This window comes from Camelus dromedarius, chromosome 17 (assembly GCF_036321535.1).
Source record: "Camelus dromedarius isolate mCamDro1 chromosome 17, mCamDro1.pat, whole genome shotgun sequence".
In the NCBI taxonomy this organism is placed as follows: Eukaryota; Metazoa; Chordata; class Mammalia; order Artiodactyla; family Camelidae; genus Camelus; species Camelus dromedarius.
In genome coordinates, this window is record NC_087452.1 from 44232371 (window position 1) to 44251888 (window position 19518).

Genomic DNA, 19518 nt, shown 5'->3' on the forward strand with positions numbered 1-19518 from the left:
ATGTATTTATTTTAACTAGGTTATGAAAAAAAATTACTACAATTTGCATCGATTTCTTGGAGAAGCTAATCGTAAAACATTAACTATACATATTTATTTGTATATTTATTTGAAGACTCTTTGGTAGCAATTGTGTTTCTTCCACATTATAGGACTTTTTCAAAGTAAATGGCAAAATTAACTTACTAATCAGCCTATGAAAAATAAATCATGGTATTATTCATTTGGTTTTCCTATAAAATGTACTAGAACCTGACTATTAACCTTGCACTAATCATGCACTTAACACAGTATCTGTTTAACTTACGTACATATAAAATGAGAGACTAATACCAGAAAGAAATTAGACAGTAATGAGAATCAATGACAAAACATAACAATGACAATTGTTCTTAAGGAATTTATTTTTAAATTATAAGATTTACAGTGTTTTGATTATGCAAAATAGCATAATGAAAATTAAACCAAATCAATAAACCAAAAGAGAAAGAAAACTTAGTTTTCTCAAATACCAGTACTTAAACCGTCATTGTAATAAGTATCTGATGTTCCAATCACGTCTTATGTAGACATAAGTACAATCATTTCAAACATTTCACTTGTGGGTTTAACTTCTCATTTTCAACTTTCATGAATTGTAATGTGATTTATTTCAAATCCTATTGTACCTAGTGTTTGTACTGCAACAGCAGCAAATCTCAATGTGCAATCAAATGTGGAACTGGGCACAGCTTTTAGCCGCAGACAGCAATTACACACTGCATTCAGTACAGTAGAGTACGTTATATTAACCAGAGCGTAGAGTTTAGTATACTTATTGCAGGGTTGGTATTTCTTTCCCTTTGAACAGAACCAGCTGAGCTTCTGAGCTGACATATTACTGCTGTGGATAGTAAGACTGCTGTGGGGGCTGAGGGAAGGGGTATGAAGGCTGCTGGGGTCCCGGGTACGGAGCCTGTCCAGGGGTCTGGTGATACACGGGTGGATACGGCATATTATACTGGCCGTATGCGTAAGGATTATAGCCCATGGGCATGGGCATTTGGCAATACCTGATAGGAAGAAGAACACAAAAACACTGGATTGGTAAATCAAGTACTAGAAAATAAAACATAATTATTCTAAAATGAAGTTTTTCTCTAGAAAGCCATTTTTCTCTATTTCTCAGTCTACTGAAGAACAGTGGAGAGAAAAAGCAGCTGTATCAAGGTACTTGCTAGAGAAATGTGCTCTATCCTGTTATTAACTGAAATGGAAGAAAACCAAGTGTTTAATACTACCCAAAAAATAAGATTGTTGGAAGGAAGTAAGACTAAATATTCAACTATAAACAAAGAATAAAAACAGAGACCCCTCATTTTAACGTGGCAACCTAAGAACATTTCTGTTTCACAAAATTCAATGTACACTGTAATGCTCATAAATTTACTGTTCACAAAATTTTAATATTTGGAAGAGATAATATACTAAGTACAGTTTGGAAGACATCTCAAAAGGTAGTTAAATTCTGGATTTTTAAGATTAAAAAAATTATCCCAAAGAAAGATGATTTTTAAGAAAGTACAAGCAGGGGGAGGATATAGCTCAGTGGTAGAGTGTGTGCTTAGCATGCATGAGGTCCTGGGTTCAATCCCTGGTACCTCCATAAAAAAATTAATAATAATAAAATCAACAAGCAAACTTTAAATAAATAAACCTAATCCCCTCCAAAATAAAAAAAAAATTTAAACTTAAAAAAAAAAAGGCACATGCATAATTTGATAGATTTCTATTCAACAGCTGATCAGAATGCCAAGACTTCAAAGCATAGGTATGTAAATAAGACCTTATCAATCTTGCTATGCTAAGCTCAGGAAAAGCACCCATCGGGTTATCACACCTAAGTGAAGACAACCAAGGAAACATATTCTGAATTCCATACAGTAAAGATGACGTTTAATATAAACCCCATATGTAAGAACTAAAAACATATTAAATAAGCCTGGGAAATGGCTATTCAACTACTCAAATAAAATGACTGTAACATTATTTAACGTATATTTCCTTGTGAGCTGACAAGCTTTTTCATTTATGACACTTCCATTCAGAGAAGGGATAACTTTGTTTTTAAAAGATTAACTAAGCAGCACTATTTACAATAGCCAAGACATGGAAGCAAACTAAATGGCCATAGACAGATGAATGGATAAAGAAGCTGTTGTATATATACACAATGTGATACTATGCAGTCATTAAAAAAAGTGAAATAATGCCATTTGCAGCAACATGGATAGACCTGGAGATCATCATACTAAGTGAAGTAAGCCAGAGAGAGAAAGAAAAATACCATATGATATTACTTATATGTGGAATCTTAAAAAAATGACACAAATGAACTTATTTAGAAATCAGAAACAGACTCACAAAGAAGACAAACTTATCGTTACCAAGGCGGGGCAGGGGTGGAGAGGGATAAATTGAGAGTTCAGGATTTGCAGATACTAACTACTATACATAAAATAGATAAACAACAAGGTCCTACTGTATAGCACAGGGAACTATATTTAATACCTTGTAATGGCCTATGGTGAAAAGAATATGAAAAGGAATATATTTATATATATGCATAAATGAATCGCTATGCTGTATATCAGAAATTAAGACAACACTGTAAACTGACTACACTTAAAAAAAAATTTAACCAGAGCTAGAAATATTAGCTAATTCATTAGGATGTACAAAAGTTTCAGCCTTACCCGGGATACCCTGGATAGGTGGGGTATGGGGGTCCCTGGGCCTGTGGAGGGGGAGCTGAACCAGGAGTCTGTGATGGAGCTGGTGCAGTGGTCCCGGTGCCCACTGGAGCTGGAGCTGGAGCTGGAGCTGGAGCAGGAGTTCGATTTGCTGGAAGCACAGGAGGTGGAGGCCGGGCTGGGGGCTGGGGCTTAGTAGGCTGTAAGAAAAAGTCAGCACTGACTATAAGATGCATCATGTCTCTGTAAAATCATCAATTAAAATAAATGAGGGCATATGAGAAACTCTAGAATCCAACCAAATATATTTCTAATTCCCATTGTTAAATGTGGGCTTATCACTCTACAAATGTAGCTGAAAAATAATTCTCCAATTTGTGGATACTCCATAGCCACTGCTCTCTTCCTGATGGCTAATAGTTAATCATTTACTGCTCATTCCTGCGCCCATCAATGGTCAGACATTTGAGGTGGGAGGAAGGAGTGGGCCAGGTACAGTTTATTACTGTAATCTCCTCTTGGCCCCATGAGTTTTCACAGGAAAAATTTCAAACACCAGAAAACTTAAAAGAATATTACCATAAATAATCACCTATTTACCAATTCATTAATTACTAACATTTGGCTATATCTGCTTTATCTTTAGCTATATCCATATATTTATCTATCTATATATTTGCAGAACCACTTGAAAGTTAAAATGCAAACTTCAGAACACCAGCCCTAAAGATTTCATCATACAAGTCCTAATATTCTCCTATATAATCACAATACCATTTCACCCTGAGAAAATGAGTAATTACTCCCTAATATCATCGAGTATCCACTCCACATTCAAGTTTCTCTATTTATCACAAAAAAGCTCTTTTAAGTGTTTTTATGAACCAAGATCCAATTGAGGTTCATGGGTTGCATCTGATTATTATGAATCTTTCCTCTTTTAATCTAGACAACGCCCCTGACTTTTTTTTTTCTATGACATTCACTTTTAGAAAAGACCAAGCTGGGTGTCTCATAGAATGTCCCAGTTCTTGACTGTCCAAGCATTTTCTAATGGCAAGATTTAACTTCTTGTTTTATCAATGTATTTGCTACAAAGTGAAAGTTGGTTCTAAAGACTTGATTAGATTTAAGTGAAACATTCTGGGACAAGAATTCATGAGAGATGCTGTATTCTTCACACTGCAAAGCATCAGAAGGTTGGTCCTGATGAAAGTGGTGACCAGTATCTCTCTATAACGTAAAGTCTGTTTTATCCTTTACAGCAAGCAAGCTGTAACATAAAACTTCCCTTTTAAAAATGTGGTTGCTTACTGACCGGCATGGTTCTTGGCGCTGGAGTTGGAGGAGTGGGAGCATGTCCCCCTGCTGGAGAGGACTGATATGCAGGTGTAGGAATTGAAGGAGCACTAGGTTCTCTGGCAATGCTTTGTTGCAAGTCCCTTATCAAAGACAGAAGTGTTAGAAATTAACACAATTTTGAAAACCAAGGCATACAAAACACCAGATTGTTTTCTTTCTTTTCTTCATATATGAAACACAGAAAATAGACTCAAAACAGTGACGGTATTTTAAAATATAGTACATTTTTGTTCTTGACTAGAACTAACTGAAATCTTCTTTCTTCCTACAATTGAATAAAGTAAAGTTAGTTCTTATTCTATTTCTGAAGAATAGGTAAACTATTTCAGACATCAGTCACAGCGAGAGTAAGTAGCATGTCAAACCAGGCAAGCCATCCTAAGAGACTGCCCTCTCTCTAACAAGAGGTCGTCCCCTAGAGGAGAAACTCTTTTTTTTCTTTTAACGGAGGTACTAGGGATTGAACCCAGGACCTCGTGCATGCTAAGCATGTGCTCTACCACTGAGCTATTTCCCTCCTCCCTAGTTGAGAAACTCCTAAATGATCATCTAAAAATTATCAGAAAACTACAACTGTTCATAGTCACCTAGCTAATATTTTAATCACTGTATCATACCAGTGTTTGCAGAAGACAAAACAACAGTGAGAAAGTGAACCCATTCAAACCATGGTGCAAATTTCTTGATGAAAATTTTCTGAATATATTCAAAATGTGACACTGAAATATTTTACGTTAAAAGATACCTGATAATCTATTAAAGTAAATTCATTAAAGACAGATTCTTAAAAAGACGATTAAATTATAGTATTAACATTTTTTAATACGTTAAAGTCTCCTCTAACAGTAAACCGGAATGCACCCCCAAATCTCACTAATCAAAACTCTAATAAAATAAAATGCACTCTGTGAAATACTTGGTATCAACCAACTTCTTACTGTACTGATGCACACACAGTAAACATGACATGACCCAAAGTGTCTGCAACAGCACCTGCTGTCCTGCTATAACAATTAACAGCAATTTCCAGAGTCCCCCAGACCACACTTACACTCTCAAAAACAATCTCAGTTGGAAGTTAAATTAGACATTAGACATACAAAGAAAACTAACACATATTCATCAAGAAATCAAAAGTACCAGTTAACGTTGGTAAATTTGTAATAAATCCTCACAATATAAACTGTAAGTTTTTAATAAATATAAAAATTTTAAATGGTTAGATTTTGAAACATCTAATATATGTATTATCTCATATATAGTAAAACACTTATATTTAAAATATCTGTTTATAATTATTTATATAATTTAAATTATTTAATTAGATATTGAATATTTAATCATAATATCTAACATGTATAATTATATTATAAAGCATATAAAACATAATACTTTGATAAACTCCAGAGATGGCTGGAGTAAATAACACTTATAGGACAAATGAGAATTTCCTACCCACTTGCTAATTATATAAATCAAAGCTATTAAATTACAGATCCATTTTTATGTTTCACAAACTGGGGTTCTCTGCAAGATTGAGTTTGAACAAAGGGTTCCACAGCTCCCCTCCCCAAAAAGGAAAAATGCTGGGGTACACAATCTGAAAAATAAAATTATAGACTACTTGGTTGTGACTATAAAAGATAAAATCCCTTTAATTATTTAGATTAATATAATTTTCTGAAAATATATTCACTTGATTCAAAAACTAAACAGTGACAGACCACTACCTACAGATTCTCACTCCACCATTCACTCCCACAGACAACTATTATTCTTTACTTCTTAAGAACCTGTTCAGAACTTCCTTATCAGAAGTAAACCAACTCAAATGTGAATTTTTATCTTCTCCTTTTTCAGAAACACATTAGAAGGATGCTATACCATGACAGGGAGATACTGGAGAATATCAATGGCAAGTATTTTATTTAGGACTTTCACATCCACATTCATAAATGAAGCTGGTCTGAAGACTTTTGTTTTAGTTAACTCTGTCAGACTTTCTTATCAGTAAGACAAATCTGGAGGGGTTTTTATTTAAATCTCTAGAACCATTTAAAAGGCATTCTTATGATTTGCCTTTTAAAGGTTTAGAAGGAAGACTGAAAACAACGGGTCCTGCTCTTTACTGGGGGCGGGAGGAGGTAACTCGTAACTTCTCCTGCTTCTGTGGAAAACAGGTTCACTGTGGACAGAGAGAACAACGGTCAGGTCATCTGAAGGGCTCAAGAAAGGCCCATGAGCGTAACCGTCTCTGGGTTCTGCATGTTCACTAGAATGAACACGTGACTTTGTACGCACCTGAAGGGCAGTGTGCACATAAACCCTTTGGCTCACGTCTTGGCTCACATTCCTTGAGTTCCAACAGCAATCACCCCACCCTCTGCTGGCATGCAGTGCTGCCTACCGACATTTTTTCACCTTTTTATAAACTGGCTTCATCTTTTTGCCTGACTGCCTAAAGGATTCTGCCTTATCTTTTAAGGCTAATACTTTACATGCCTTGGTGTTGACAGTTCTTGTTCATTTTTCCTGAACAAACGATATATACCCTTTGAACAAGCTTTCATTTATTTTATGGAAATGTTCTTGAATAATATCATTAGAAGTTTGTTCTGTCTGAAGAAAAAATCAAATGTTTTGATTTTTTCTTCTTCGAAGGGACTTCAATTTTATATGTATTGGATCTTCTTTGCCCACCTTCTCTAGTCCTTTTTAGCTCTTTCTTTACTTTGGTTTCCTTTTCTTTGATTACTTATTCTCCACTCTGAGCTCCTGTGTTCTCCTCACTGTCTGTTCTCCTCTTTGTTCCTTCCTGTTTCATCCTGTACCTGTGATGCCTTTGTTCTTCTCTTCCGCTTGTTTCCTGAATCCTGACATCCACTCCTGTTTTCTTATCGCTTTCCTTGAGTTCTGGCATTTTTTTGTGTTGTTCCTTAAAGTGCCTGCTTCATAAGCTTTTTTTTTAATTCATGGTAAAACTTTCATCTGTTCTGTGACACTATTATTTCAGTGAATGTTCTCCATCTATTAAGTTTTGTAAAACTGTGTTCTCTTTTTCCCTTAATGAACACTGTATCTTCATTCCGATACTGCATCAGCTTTCTGTTGACTGAGTACTCAGCACCATGCGGGTCCTATGTTACTTGTCGGCTTCCTCAGTAGGCTCCTCCAGAAAGTGATTTTGCTGACATTTCCTGAGCTGTCGCCCCGTCTCCCTCATGTTCTACAGCTCTAGTTTCCTATGAGGAACATATTTGCAACTTTGAGGTAAACTGCTTATGCTTATCTGCATTTCCTGAGCTCCGTTGCCCTGTTCTGCCATCATTTCTGTGACATCGCCATACTCCTACACCCAGAGTTTCTGCTCCTTCTCATCCTTCTGTTCTCAGACCACCCAGTTTGCTTGCTGCTTTGTAAAACACCACGGAGGGAAGGAAGGAGATTGCTATCTCACTCTGCCAACTCACTGCAGAAGTCTCCACATAGGATTTTTTAAAAAGAGGTAGCAGAAATGATTTCTTAAAAGAAGAATACTTCAAAATACAATCTGATACATAAAACAAACTTACTTTAAGAGTTCATCTCTTTCTGTCTTCCGTGCAAACACTATATCGCTGCATTTGTTTTGGAACCTGACGAGTATTTCAGTCAGCTCATTGTAAAACTATGAGCAAAGAACAAACACAAGCGGGAAACCTGAGCAATGTTTTAATCTAAGGAGGAACACAATCTAAAGCTCATTTGTCAGTGATGGTTAAAGCTAAAGAACTAAAATCCTCTACATGAGACACAGTCATGTGTCTTAGTCTAGTACCTTAACATTAAATATGACCGAAGACTCCCTAAGAAAATAAAAACAAAATCATCTTTAGAAAGCACTGTCCTCCAAAATTAAATGGCAACAAGTTAAGACGTTTCATGAACATGAACATGTTCCCAATTCCTAGAGAAAAGTCAACTAACTTAATAAAGACACTAAACCTATTTAAATGGAAGTGTTAAATTTGCACATTCACTTCAGAAATGCAGGTGTCATTTCAGAAACCCTTAGAAGAATTTCCAAAGGCACTCTGGAGAGTTTTCTCAGCTTACCTATTTCAACAAAGCATTTTAACCCAAATTAAAATGTTATTTTACTATCCCCTCTCTGGAAGTATGTCTATGCTCTCTTCAGAGGGTTTTACATTGTATCTACCATATTTACATCAAGATACCTATATTCAGTGATCATTATGGAGTTAAATTACCAAAAGGAATTACATATCTAAAAAACTTAAAAATCACTTGTTCCCTCAAAAGCAAAGTAATTGGTAAAAACAAGTATAAGCATTTCCCTAAACTATTTAAAGGAAAGGCAAGAAAATACTTAAAACATATTTAGTAAGCACTCTGAGACACAGGCAGATCACAAATCTATCATCATTCAAACCATCAGCACAGAATATAAAAGACATGCCCACCCCCTTCCCCACCACAGATCAGCTCTGACTACTCCTGTTCCCTCACTGGTCACTCAAATTGGCCAACTTCCTATCCCCCAACAAAGTGTCCCTGACTTTTGACATCTCTGTGCTAACTCCTGGTACCTGGAATGCCTATCCCCCCACCCACCGCCTGATGAGATATAAAATTCATTCTTCAAAGTTCCCATGAAATATTACCACCTTCATTAAGCTTTCTCCCACTTGTAACAAAGCTCTCGGGGAAAAAGGCAGTAAAGCTAAGAAATTCAAGACAAAGAATAATTTGGTCCAACTGCAAACACCTTAACTTCCCAAACTGTATTTCCACATCTATACTGGTCAGTTAGCTGTCATTTCTTTTGCGCTTCATACCTTTGTGCCCTCCTTCAAATTAGCTACAAGTTCAACAAAGTTGTCATACGCAGTAGCTAAATTCTTCAAAACTTCTTCTCTTAAGTTAGCTTCATTATTAGATTGTTTCATTTTCGAAAATTCCTGGTGTGAGACCTTGTTAAAAGAAAGATTCATGCAGTTATATTTATTTAGCACATTAATATAGCTCATAACATTTGCACTGATACTTTCCTAAATGAAAACATATATGATAACATGCAGGAATTACTGTATGTTTACCTAATAGATTATTTTTGGAGTAAAACAGTACTTCAAATCTTTCCTTAAGTAAAAACATCAAAAATTCAGTGGGTATCAAAATATAACCAATAATGTTTACCAATTTCTATTACTACGTAACACTCGGAATAAACACAATCCTACATGGACACAGACTTAGTCCAGGCTTATCCCTCCTGTGCTTCTTTAAATTACAAACCTTACTAAAGTACATAAACTTTACCTGAATATTTTTAAGGAGCCCTTCCTGTTTCTTTAGAGATTCTTGGACTTTAGTGGTAAGACCTCCATAGATTCGATCCAGTTCAGTTACAGAAATAGCTTCTTCATTTATCACACCATCTTGAGCCAGAGCAGTCAAAAATTTGCTTGTCATGTCAAAATTCACTGATTTCAGGTCATTCTCCAGCCCCTCTCTTTCCTTCTTTACTTCATCAAGATTTGTCAATAAGGATTTTAAGACATTTACAACCTAAACAAACAAAACAAAATTTTTTTTAGTTTAATTGCCAAAAAACCCAGAAGCCAATTTCAAGAAGAGACATATATACAAAGGTTCATCCAAGGTCAGGGAGAGATGACTTCTCCAAGAGCCAAGTATAAACTGCACATCATGTTTATTTAGATACAGACATTGTACCTTTAGTGGATTCAGATCATAGCAGCAGGAGCAAAAACTGTAACAGTAGCAAGAGCTATGATTTACTGAACATTTATTATGTGCCAGGCACTGTCCCAAACACTTAACAAATATAATTTAATGTATTCCTTACAGTATCTCACAGGGTATATGTATTTATTACCTCTCCACAGATGGAGAAACTGAGGGTCAGAAAAACTAAGTAACACGCCAGAGGTTACACAGCTATTAAAGAAGCAGAGATGAAATTTGAGACTTAAGTCCACCCAACTCCAAAACCGCTCTTACCACTCACTCGACACTATACTGCATCTCTCGTGACTTTGAAGAGGGGAAGGTATGTTTCTGTCAAGTAAGTAGACACCCTATTTTGCCGACATAGCAAGACTGAGAGAGAGAGAAAGAGATGGGCAGGAGAGGGAGGGAAGGAGAGGGAGAGATGAGAGAGAGATGAGAGAGATCAGAGACAGAGACAGAGACAGAGACAGAGAGCGAGCGAGCACCCTAGACAAAGAAAGAAAGAGAGACAGAGAGATACGGATGCTATAAACCACGTGTTTATTTTATATACTGGGAGAGAAAGAGGGAGAGAGGATTCTGTATCTTTCCTGACATCATGAGTTTTGCCTCTTATTGAGTCCAGGCAGCCTCGGACTAACCCTCACATGATTCATAAACATCCCTTTCTGGTAACAGTGTTACAGTGTCCAAGTGCCCTTGAAGGCCACTTAGGAGCTGCCCCCTTTCACTCACATCTCGTCACACTTTCGCTCAGATAGCCAGGGAGAACATCACCCCCAAACCCTCTATTCTGCCTGCCAGTGATGCTCCCAGAAAGAAAGTGGGGAAAGACAAAGGAAAAAGGGGCCAACCCTGAACCCCATCTACACCCATCTTTATTCTTACCAGTAGCACTTCCAACTCCAAAGGATCTTCTTACCTACTGCCTGTTTCTAAGGAGTTGTCTTGTCTTCAGCCCACAACCCTCCTTAGCTCCTTGACAAGAGCATCCAGAGTGACCTTCCTATGTGAAGACCAAAGACTTCAGGGAAAGTCTCAAGCTTCTTCTAAATTTTGGCCTCTGATACCACCATATCTCCTAAGTGTCCTATCTTAAATTCAGAGTCTCTTAGCACGCAGAGCAGTGGAAAGAAATGTGACTCCTAGAGGTCCAAGAAGCATCAAACCACAGACACTCTACAAGGAATGAAGAGGAGAAAGAATCATACCTGGATGGACAAGGCAAAGTCTGTTAAAGTAAAATCTGATTTTAAGAAAGTGGATAAAAATCCTGCTTCCAAATGACTTTCAGGCTATATTGTTAAATGAAAAAAAGGTGCAAAAGCATATACGTAGTATGTTGCATTTTGAGTAAGAGAGAAGGAAAATCAGAATATAAAGATACACACACACAATATATTATGTGCATCTATGTACATATGTATTTTTTGCAAAAAGAAAAGCACTAAGGACAAACCAGAAATTAATGAATACTGTTAGTTAAAGAGAACAGACGGGAACAAGGTGGGAAAAATAGGAATGAGATTTCTGCGCATGTACCTTTTGAATCATAAACTTTTTACATATCCAAAACACAAAATTAAATCAAAACCTGAATATAGTTAACAAATGAACCTAGTTGTCCAGCAAAGTGAAACACAAATACATAAAAAAAAATCTGAACTGTGACAATATTCCCTTAGTGAATATAATGGGCTTAGTTATTGTGTAACCCGGGGCAGTTTACCTGGAAAGCTCTATTTTCTCATCTGAAAAACAATAATAATAATAGTACCTGTATCTCAGGACGGTTGTAAAGACTGAAATAATCCATAGAAGTGCTCTGTGTAATTTCTAACACAAGCTAAGTGTTCAGTCAACAGCACTCATTATCACTGACTGGTAGCTGGGTTTCACCATGTAACTCTATACTTTGTGTGCACTGTGGACTCATGAGACTTAGGCATCTAAGCATTCAGACAGGAACAGAGGAACAATGAGGAATAGATCAAGAACTAAAGTATCCTTTATTTAGCTGAATTGTAACTATTTCTGTAATTATGTGACACATTTTGTATTGGGGGGATGTAACAGCATATAAATTTGAAAAGGTGGTGACAGTTTTATCTGTTGGCATATTTAAAGTGATAATGGAACCTCAACCATGACTACGAACCTATGTGAAGGTTGCTTGGTTATTAAGAGTAAAAAATGTCATTTTTCCCTCTATGTAAGTTGTATCTAAGAAAAGCTAGAAATTCTTAAAAAAAGGGGGGGGGCAAGTAAAATAAAGTGGGGGAGAAATAGGGATATGCAGAAGTGGTTTTTAAAAATAGCCTAGTAAATAAAGCTGAAAGTCAGGAACACTGTTAACACTATTATCTTGAAATACACTGAATGTCTCTTACATAGCATAGGAACTAAGATCCTCTTATCAAATGGACCAAAATTGTGTGATAATATCCCCAGGTTAGCCACTAAGGAATTTAAGACAAACACGGTTCACATGGATACAGCATCCTCTTCAGTGAAAAAGTATCCATCCACAGGGCAGCAGAGTAGTGTGGGAAGAGAATTCCCCCAGAATTTTAAGAACCACAAGCTCTAATATCAGCTCCATTATGAAGAAGAGCTAAACTTCCTAACTTTTATGGTGGTCGATTTTCTAATCAGAGGATAAAGAAGGACCTAACAGCTATTTAATAAATCCTAATCTATTCCAAAATGCTATAATTCTAGGTCTGTGGGAAAAATGCCATTTGAAACAACCAATTTACAAATGAACTTTCAGGCTACCACACAAAATTAGAAGAGATTTCTTGTATGAAAAACATCCTCCTTTTTTTTTTTTTTGTCATACACTAGTTTAACCATATTTTAAATTGTATGATACTGCCCTCATCTTAACAAGGGTGAAATTAAACTGTTTCCACAAATGAACGACCAGGATACTAAGAAAAAAACCACTGCCTAAATATTCCTATGAACTCAAGTTTGAAACTTAACATGTTATCAAGTTAAAGTACATAAATAATTAGAATTCCTATGCACCCCCATGTTCACTGCAGCATTATTTACAATAGTCAAGATATGGAAACAACCTAAATGTCCATCAACAGACAAATGGAAAAGAAAATGTGGTATATATACATAATGGAATATTATTCAATCATGAGAAAGAAAGGAAACTTGCCATTTGTGAAAACATGGATGGACCTTGATGGTACTATGCTAAGTGAAATAAGTCAGACAAAGAAAGACAAATACATATAATTTCATGTATATGTGGAGTCTTAAAAAAAAAAAACAAAAAACAAAAACAAGATCGTAGTTACAAATAGACTGGTGGTTGCCAGAGGCAAGGGAGGGGAAGCATATGAAATGGGTGAAGAAGTAAAAAAGTACAAACTTCCAGTTATAAAAGAAGTCAGTCATGGGGATGTACTGTGCAGCACCACAACTGTAATTAGTAACACTGCATGGCATATTTGAAGGTTGCTAAGGGAGTAAATCTCAAAAGTTCTCATCACAAGGGAAAAAAAAATTCTGCACAATTTATGGTGACCCATGTTGACTAGACTTACTGCGGTGATCATTTTGCAATATATATACATATCAAACCATTATGATGTACACCTAAAACTATATAATCTTGTATGTCAATTACACCTTGATTAAAAAATAAGAAAATAGTAAGAGTCTTGTAGTATTTACTTCTATGTTTTATAAACAGCTCCAATTAGCTTTCAACTGCAGTTAATGATATCCCTTTATTAAGGTAGGTTGCAAGTGGTTATCATTCTATGGACAAATATTTTTTGAATGTTGAGTATCAGGTGCTGTACTAGGTTCTACAATACAACTATTAACAAAAACAGAGTCCTTTCCTTCATTTGGGGAGCAGAGGAGAGGAGGGGAGGATTAAACAAATACATGAAAATAGAGTAATATACAGTAATACTGTATATTACTATACAGTATTGACTATACTATACAATACAGACAATGACAGAGAGGGGGAAAGGGTGGCGTGGGAGGCTGTAGTGAAAAAGAGGTAGTAACGATGCAAAGGGAAGAAAGACCCCCAACAGAAAGAAAAGCAAAAGTCCTGGGGCAGAACAAGCTGAGCAGGTTCAATGAAAGAAAAAAAGCCAGTCTAACTGAAGCATGGTAAACAAAAGACAGAACAGAGGGAGAAAAGGGCAAACAAGGCATGAGATCACCTAGGCTGCCTGTACTTCATCTTTCAGACCAGGGGCCTGTATAGGACCAGACAGAAATCTGGCTTTGTGAGCCATAGTCTCTGTTGAAACTACTCCACTCTGCCTTTGTAGGACGAAAGCAGCCGCAGACAAAATGTACATGAATGAGTGCGGCTGGGTCCCAACAAAAACTCATTTATGAACACAGATCTGAACTTCATATGAAGTGCACATGTCACTTTAAACATTATTAAACATTATTCTTTTGACTTTTGAAAAAAGTATTAAAAGCATCCTTGGCTCACAGGCCATACAAAACAGGAGGCAGGCTGGATCTGGACCACAGGCCATAGTTTGCCAACCTCGTTTCAAACGATAAAACTCTGCAGCATCTGACAGCACCGAATACACAGCGGCACGTGAGAAATGCTTTCAGTGAAATTTTCAGCTTTACTTTTCAGACCTTATCGTTTCATGTTCAGAATAGGCAGACACGAGAGTATCTCCACAGCCAAGAGAACAGCGGGGATGTGACTGCGTACCCCACACTGAAGCTAACCTAGACAGGAGCTTTCCAGCTCTGCAAGTTAGGGGCCAGGTGCCACGGCTCCTGGTGCACAGGAGGACTTCCACAATTGTTTGCTGAACAAAGGAATGAACAGGTGCCAGCCAGCCTCAGCACTTGTCCAGAAACTTTCTGTTACGAAAGACTAAGGGTAAAAGCTGTGTTTACAAATCATCTACTAGTCTATAAGGTGCCGTTGTGTGAACAAAGCGAGCCTTGGAGAGCACAAAGCTGTGGACCGTGCCACTTCACGCACTACCTCGGAGGAGATGAAGGTTTTCTCAACGGTGCCCCTCCTCACCCCAGGCACATTCAACACTGTGAGTACCAGTGGGTATTATCTCAGCTGGCTTGGCCGGACAAGTGTAGACTAGATTTTCCAAATCCCAGTCGATCACAGGAGCACAATCCCAAGCCAGGGTCCTACGTACTTTAAGAAGAATCTTTAAATACCAATTACCAACAGCCTGCAAAATTTTTCAGAGTATCTCAGTATCTAAAACCAGATGCCCAAATAGAAGAAAGATAAATAACTAGATAGTTAGTCCCTTCATAATAAAAAACAGCCCTACCTACTATGCTTGGACCTCTTAATAAAACATGTACTTTGTACCATTTTAGTAATTAGCAATTCAAATAACTGAGGTTTTCTCATTAAAAAGTCTGGCTAATGTGTCATCAACTACAATGACAACTTACCTGAAACAGCTTTGATAAACACAAACAGCTTTTTCGATAAAGGCACATAATAAATGAACACACAGAATACTGAAAAAATTTTGGCTGCCTCTACGCAGAAAATCTAATTTCAGTAAAATAACTTCATATTGAAGTTTTCTTCCCTTCTCTAATACCACTATGGAGTAACAAAATAGCTATTACTATAGCTGAATAAAATAACAAATCAGCACATGCTAATTCTGATTTTGCTCAGCAAAAACAAATTTCTGCTTTTCTACAGGAAGCAGAAGAATCAAAGGACAAAAGCTGTATCAGCTCTGAGTCACATACATGACACTAAAAAGAAAGAGGATACTAAACATAGATTTTTTTTTTTTCTAAAATAAAAACAGGCCAGAGTTTGTTGCTGTTCTGTGGATGTGCAGAATCTTTTCTTCACAAATTACTCCTCTAACCACTCTCCTTTTCCCTCCTACTTCCTCAGAGCATCTGACTGGTATTTGCTGTTTCCTCAGGTCCCCCGCCTTTAGATTCAGGTTCTGTGCACGTTCGATTACCCCTCTTCTCTTCACTTTGGGGGCTGGTTCCCACTGAACCTGCGGCAGCCACTCTTGACACACCCACTCACTCAGGCTTCTCAGATCCTACACGTGTTTCTGCCTGTCTACTGTTCTCATGATGTGCCGATTTCTTAAAAAGCCTCCTAAGAGAGGAGCTTCAAATGCTGGAAAAGTACTTTGTCACCTAAATGCTCACAGTAAACTTTCTATAGTTATGACACTTTTTAATTTCTACCCTGGGTTGCAGTCATCCTTGTATATGTCTAATCTTCCACATGGATCATAAATTGAGGGTAAAGGCAGTGTATCATGTGTGAATTTTCCGAAGTGCCTAGCACACTGCCTTACAGAGTAGAACTCCATTGAGCCTTAGCTGAATAAATACATGAATGCTTCTGTGGAAAGACAAATAAGGAACAACAATGATAACTTCTGATAACTATGGTCTCAGAAAATTCAGCTTTTTCAAGAAGTTTCAGCACTATTTCTTGCCCTCTGGCTGACTTTCCTGTGTGCTTCAGGGCCTCTGTCTTCCCCTCCTACATGGCCTCACAATGCTCAGCCACTAGATCATCATGCACGTTCTCCTCTGTCAGGACTTTGTGAGTCACATGCCCCACTGATTTCCTCCTTCCTGTCACCAGTAGAAACGCCATGACGGTGTTATCCATTTATTAACATGCACACCTTGACAACCTTCCCTTCACAGGTAGTCCCAGTGGCACACGGTGGAAGGCAGTATAGACTGACGTAAGGAACAAACACTCTGTGGTCAGAAGAGTATCTGGCCAGATCCAGTCCTTCCACTTCAAGGAAGTTCCTATACTTACTTCCAAGCTTTTCCCTTTTATAAAACTTGTATTAAATACTGAGAACATATGAAGTACCTAGAATACAGTGCCCAGTTCATAGGAGGCATTCAATAAACAGACATTATTGTTAAAGGAGTAATATTAGTATAATTACTTTTCACCCAGCGTGTATATCATCCTACTTTAAAAACAACCACCTCAATGTACATCAGCATTTTTAAAAAGATGCCAATAAAGAAAGAAATTGACAATTCATCATATATAATGGCTTGAGCACAGTTTTCATAAGCAGATGACACTCCCATCAAAACGCATCTCCTCACCTCGCTGCCCTGCATGGTCTTTGCCGGGTTAGCAGAAGGGATGGCAGCGTTCAGCTCGGGCTCGGGCTTACACAGAAGTGCGATGGTGTCCCGGTGAGCCTGGTAACGTTCTTTCACCTGCCCATCTGCCTGCACTGCTTTGTCCAAAACGGTTCTGAAGTTGCTTCCCTCTGGAGGGGGTGGGGAGGGAAATGTTACCAGGGCACAGCATTGATTTTAACAGCAATGTTTATGGGCTGGTTGTACTTTTATCTCTGTTCTCCAACTTTACTTGTTTCTCTCTTCTATAAGGCCCAATTCACTAGATAACAGAAACTGAGCTCCTGTCAGTCTCTGCATTTTTGTTTTTGGAAAAATGACAAAAATCAATTATAAAGCAAAAGCACAGTTATACCTTAAAATACATTTGTGGTTACTGTTCACCAAATAAAAGCTATTTGTTATTAGTCTAATCTTTTCCTACAATTAATGTAGAACGAAAACACTCACTCCAAAAATTATTACAATTTATTTTAAAAGTATTTCTCTCTCAAAAACTCAAATTCCATTATGGTAACTCACAGCAAAAAACAATGTGACAATGAATATATATATATGTTCATGTATAACTGAAAAATTGTGCTGTACACTGGAATTTGACACAACACTGTAAAATGACTATAACTCAATAAAAAATGCTAAAAAACAAACAAAAAAAAAACTCGAATTCCAAAAGATACACACACCCCAATGTTCATGGCAGCACTATTCAACAGTCAAGACATGGAAGCAACCTAAATGTCCATTGACAGATGACTGGGTAAAGAAGTCATGGTCTATATATACAATGAAATACTACTCAGCCACAAAAAAGAATAAAACAATGCCATTTGCAACAACATGGAAGGACCTGAAGACTGTCATACTAAGTGAAGCCAGAAAGAGAAAGGAAAATACCACACGATATCATTTATATGTGGAATCTAAAAAAATGACACAAATGAAATTACAAAACAGAAACAGACTCACAGACATAGAAAAACAAACGTATGGTTACCAGAGGGGAAAGAAGGTGAGGTGGGAGTAAGTTTGGAGTTTGGGATTTGCAACTACTATACATAAAACAGATAAACAACAAGGTCCTACTGCACAGCACAGGGAACTGTATTCAATACCTTGTAATGGCCTATAATGAAAAACAGTATGAAAAGGAATATATGTATGTATAAATGAATCACTATGGTGTACACCAGAAATTAACACAACATTGTACCTTGACTATACTTCAATAAAAAAAAAACATTCAGGAGTAGAGAAAAAAAAAGTATTCCTCTTTCAGGATCACTCCTTCATTTTGACTTAAAAGAAAGCAGATATATTTTTAGAAAAATCTCAATAGTATTAATTACTTCTACAGAGAAATAAAACAAATTTCTAGTTACCAGGAAGAACGTCATTTATTTCAACAAGCACAAAATCTTAACAACCAAAGTCTTAAAAATAATAATTTGGCTTCAGGTTGACTGTTAAAACTCATCTTTTACCACCGAGGAGTCACGACTAAGTGAAATGAAATTATAAAACCATACATATAACACAATCTCATTTATGTTTTTAAAATATGCATCGAGCTTGGAATAGGAAATGAGAGTTACAGGACCATTTTAACTTTTACTTTCTACCCTTCTTAAGAATGTGAACTTCTCATAATGAACATGGATTACCTTTGTTATTTATCTTACACTGAACTGAATAAACAAACCTGGATTTTCATAATACCAGTCACAGTAAAAACAGGTTTACAATGGAGCTTAATTTAATCAAGCAAAATTGTGGCTAGAAATTGAGAGCTTAAGTGAAAGTCATTCATGCATATTTTTACCTGCTCTTAAAGGCTTATAGAGGTCATTGGATGGTGTTCTCTGCCAGCGTTCCTTGAATTTTGCTCTTAAATCACTGTCAGTTGCTTCTTCTTCATCCAACAATCTTAACGACTTTTTAAAAGGAGGCAAAGCAACAATGAGGTATCATTTCTGGTGTAAAAAATTTACAAGTTTTTAAATGTTCATGCTCCATACAGGTAAGAAGTACTGAGATGAGACTACTCCTACATTACTGGATAGAATATAAATTAGTACAATAATTTTTGTGGCAGAAACCCAAGTTATAATATATTTAACAAAAAATCCTATAAAACTTAAGGCTAGGTTAGCCATTACCTTACTCAGTAAAATTAAGAAAGATAACTGAGAGTTACGTGCATCAATATACCAAGACTACTTTAAACAAAGTTTTTTTTTAGAATTAAAACTAATAAGAAAGCCTTTAGACCTTAGAAGCCATAAACAAAATACAGAGAAAACTGATTAATTTATGAAAATAAAAGATTCAGATTTCAATCCCAATACAAAAAACTGAAAGTTAACATATAAAAAATGCCTTTTTAATCCACAGCTGAGAAGACAGGATAGCAGAGGGCCAGAAACAAGAAGTGCTAACCGTCCAATGGACATGAGTGCCAGAGTCAGTGGTGTCTGCTAACTCCTGAACTGAGAGCAGAGCT

At 36.8% G+C, this 19518-nt stretch overlaps 1 protein-coding gene across 2 annotated transcripts in view; it reads right to left on the reverse strand.

Annotated features, from left to right (window-relative positions):
- Positions 1-386: 386 nt before the first annotated feature.
- PDCD6IP (programmed cell death 6 interacting protein) overlaps positions 387-19518 on the reverse strand; it is a 57789-nt gene continuing 38657 nt past the window's right edge. For both annotated transcript variants that reach the window (XM_031469878.2, XM_010982047.3), the window contains exons 11-18: positions 18838-18949; positions 16977-17146; positions 9417-9665; positions 8933-9067; positions 7667-7761; positions 4051-4174; positions 2736-2932; positions 387-1052 (exon numbers count right to left, since the gene is read on the reverse strand). In XM_031469878.2, the coding sequence (XP_031325738.2) occupies positions 878-1052; positions 2736-2932; positions 4051-4174; positions 7667-7761; positions 8933-9067; positions 9417-9665; positions 16977-17146; positions 18838-18949 (1257 nt within the window). In that variant the 3' untranslated portion in view covers positions 387-877. The remainder of the gene's footprint in view (positions 1053-2735; positions 2933-4050; positions 4175-7666; positions 7762-8932; positions 9068-9416; positions 9666-16976; positions 17147-18837; positions 18950-19518) is intronic.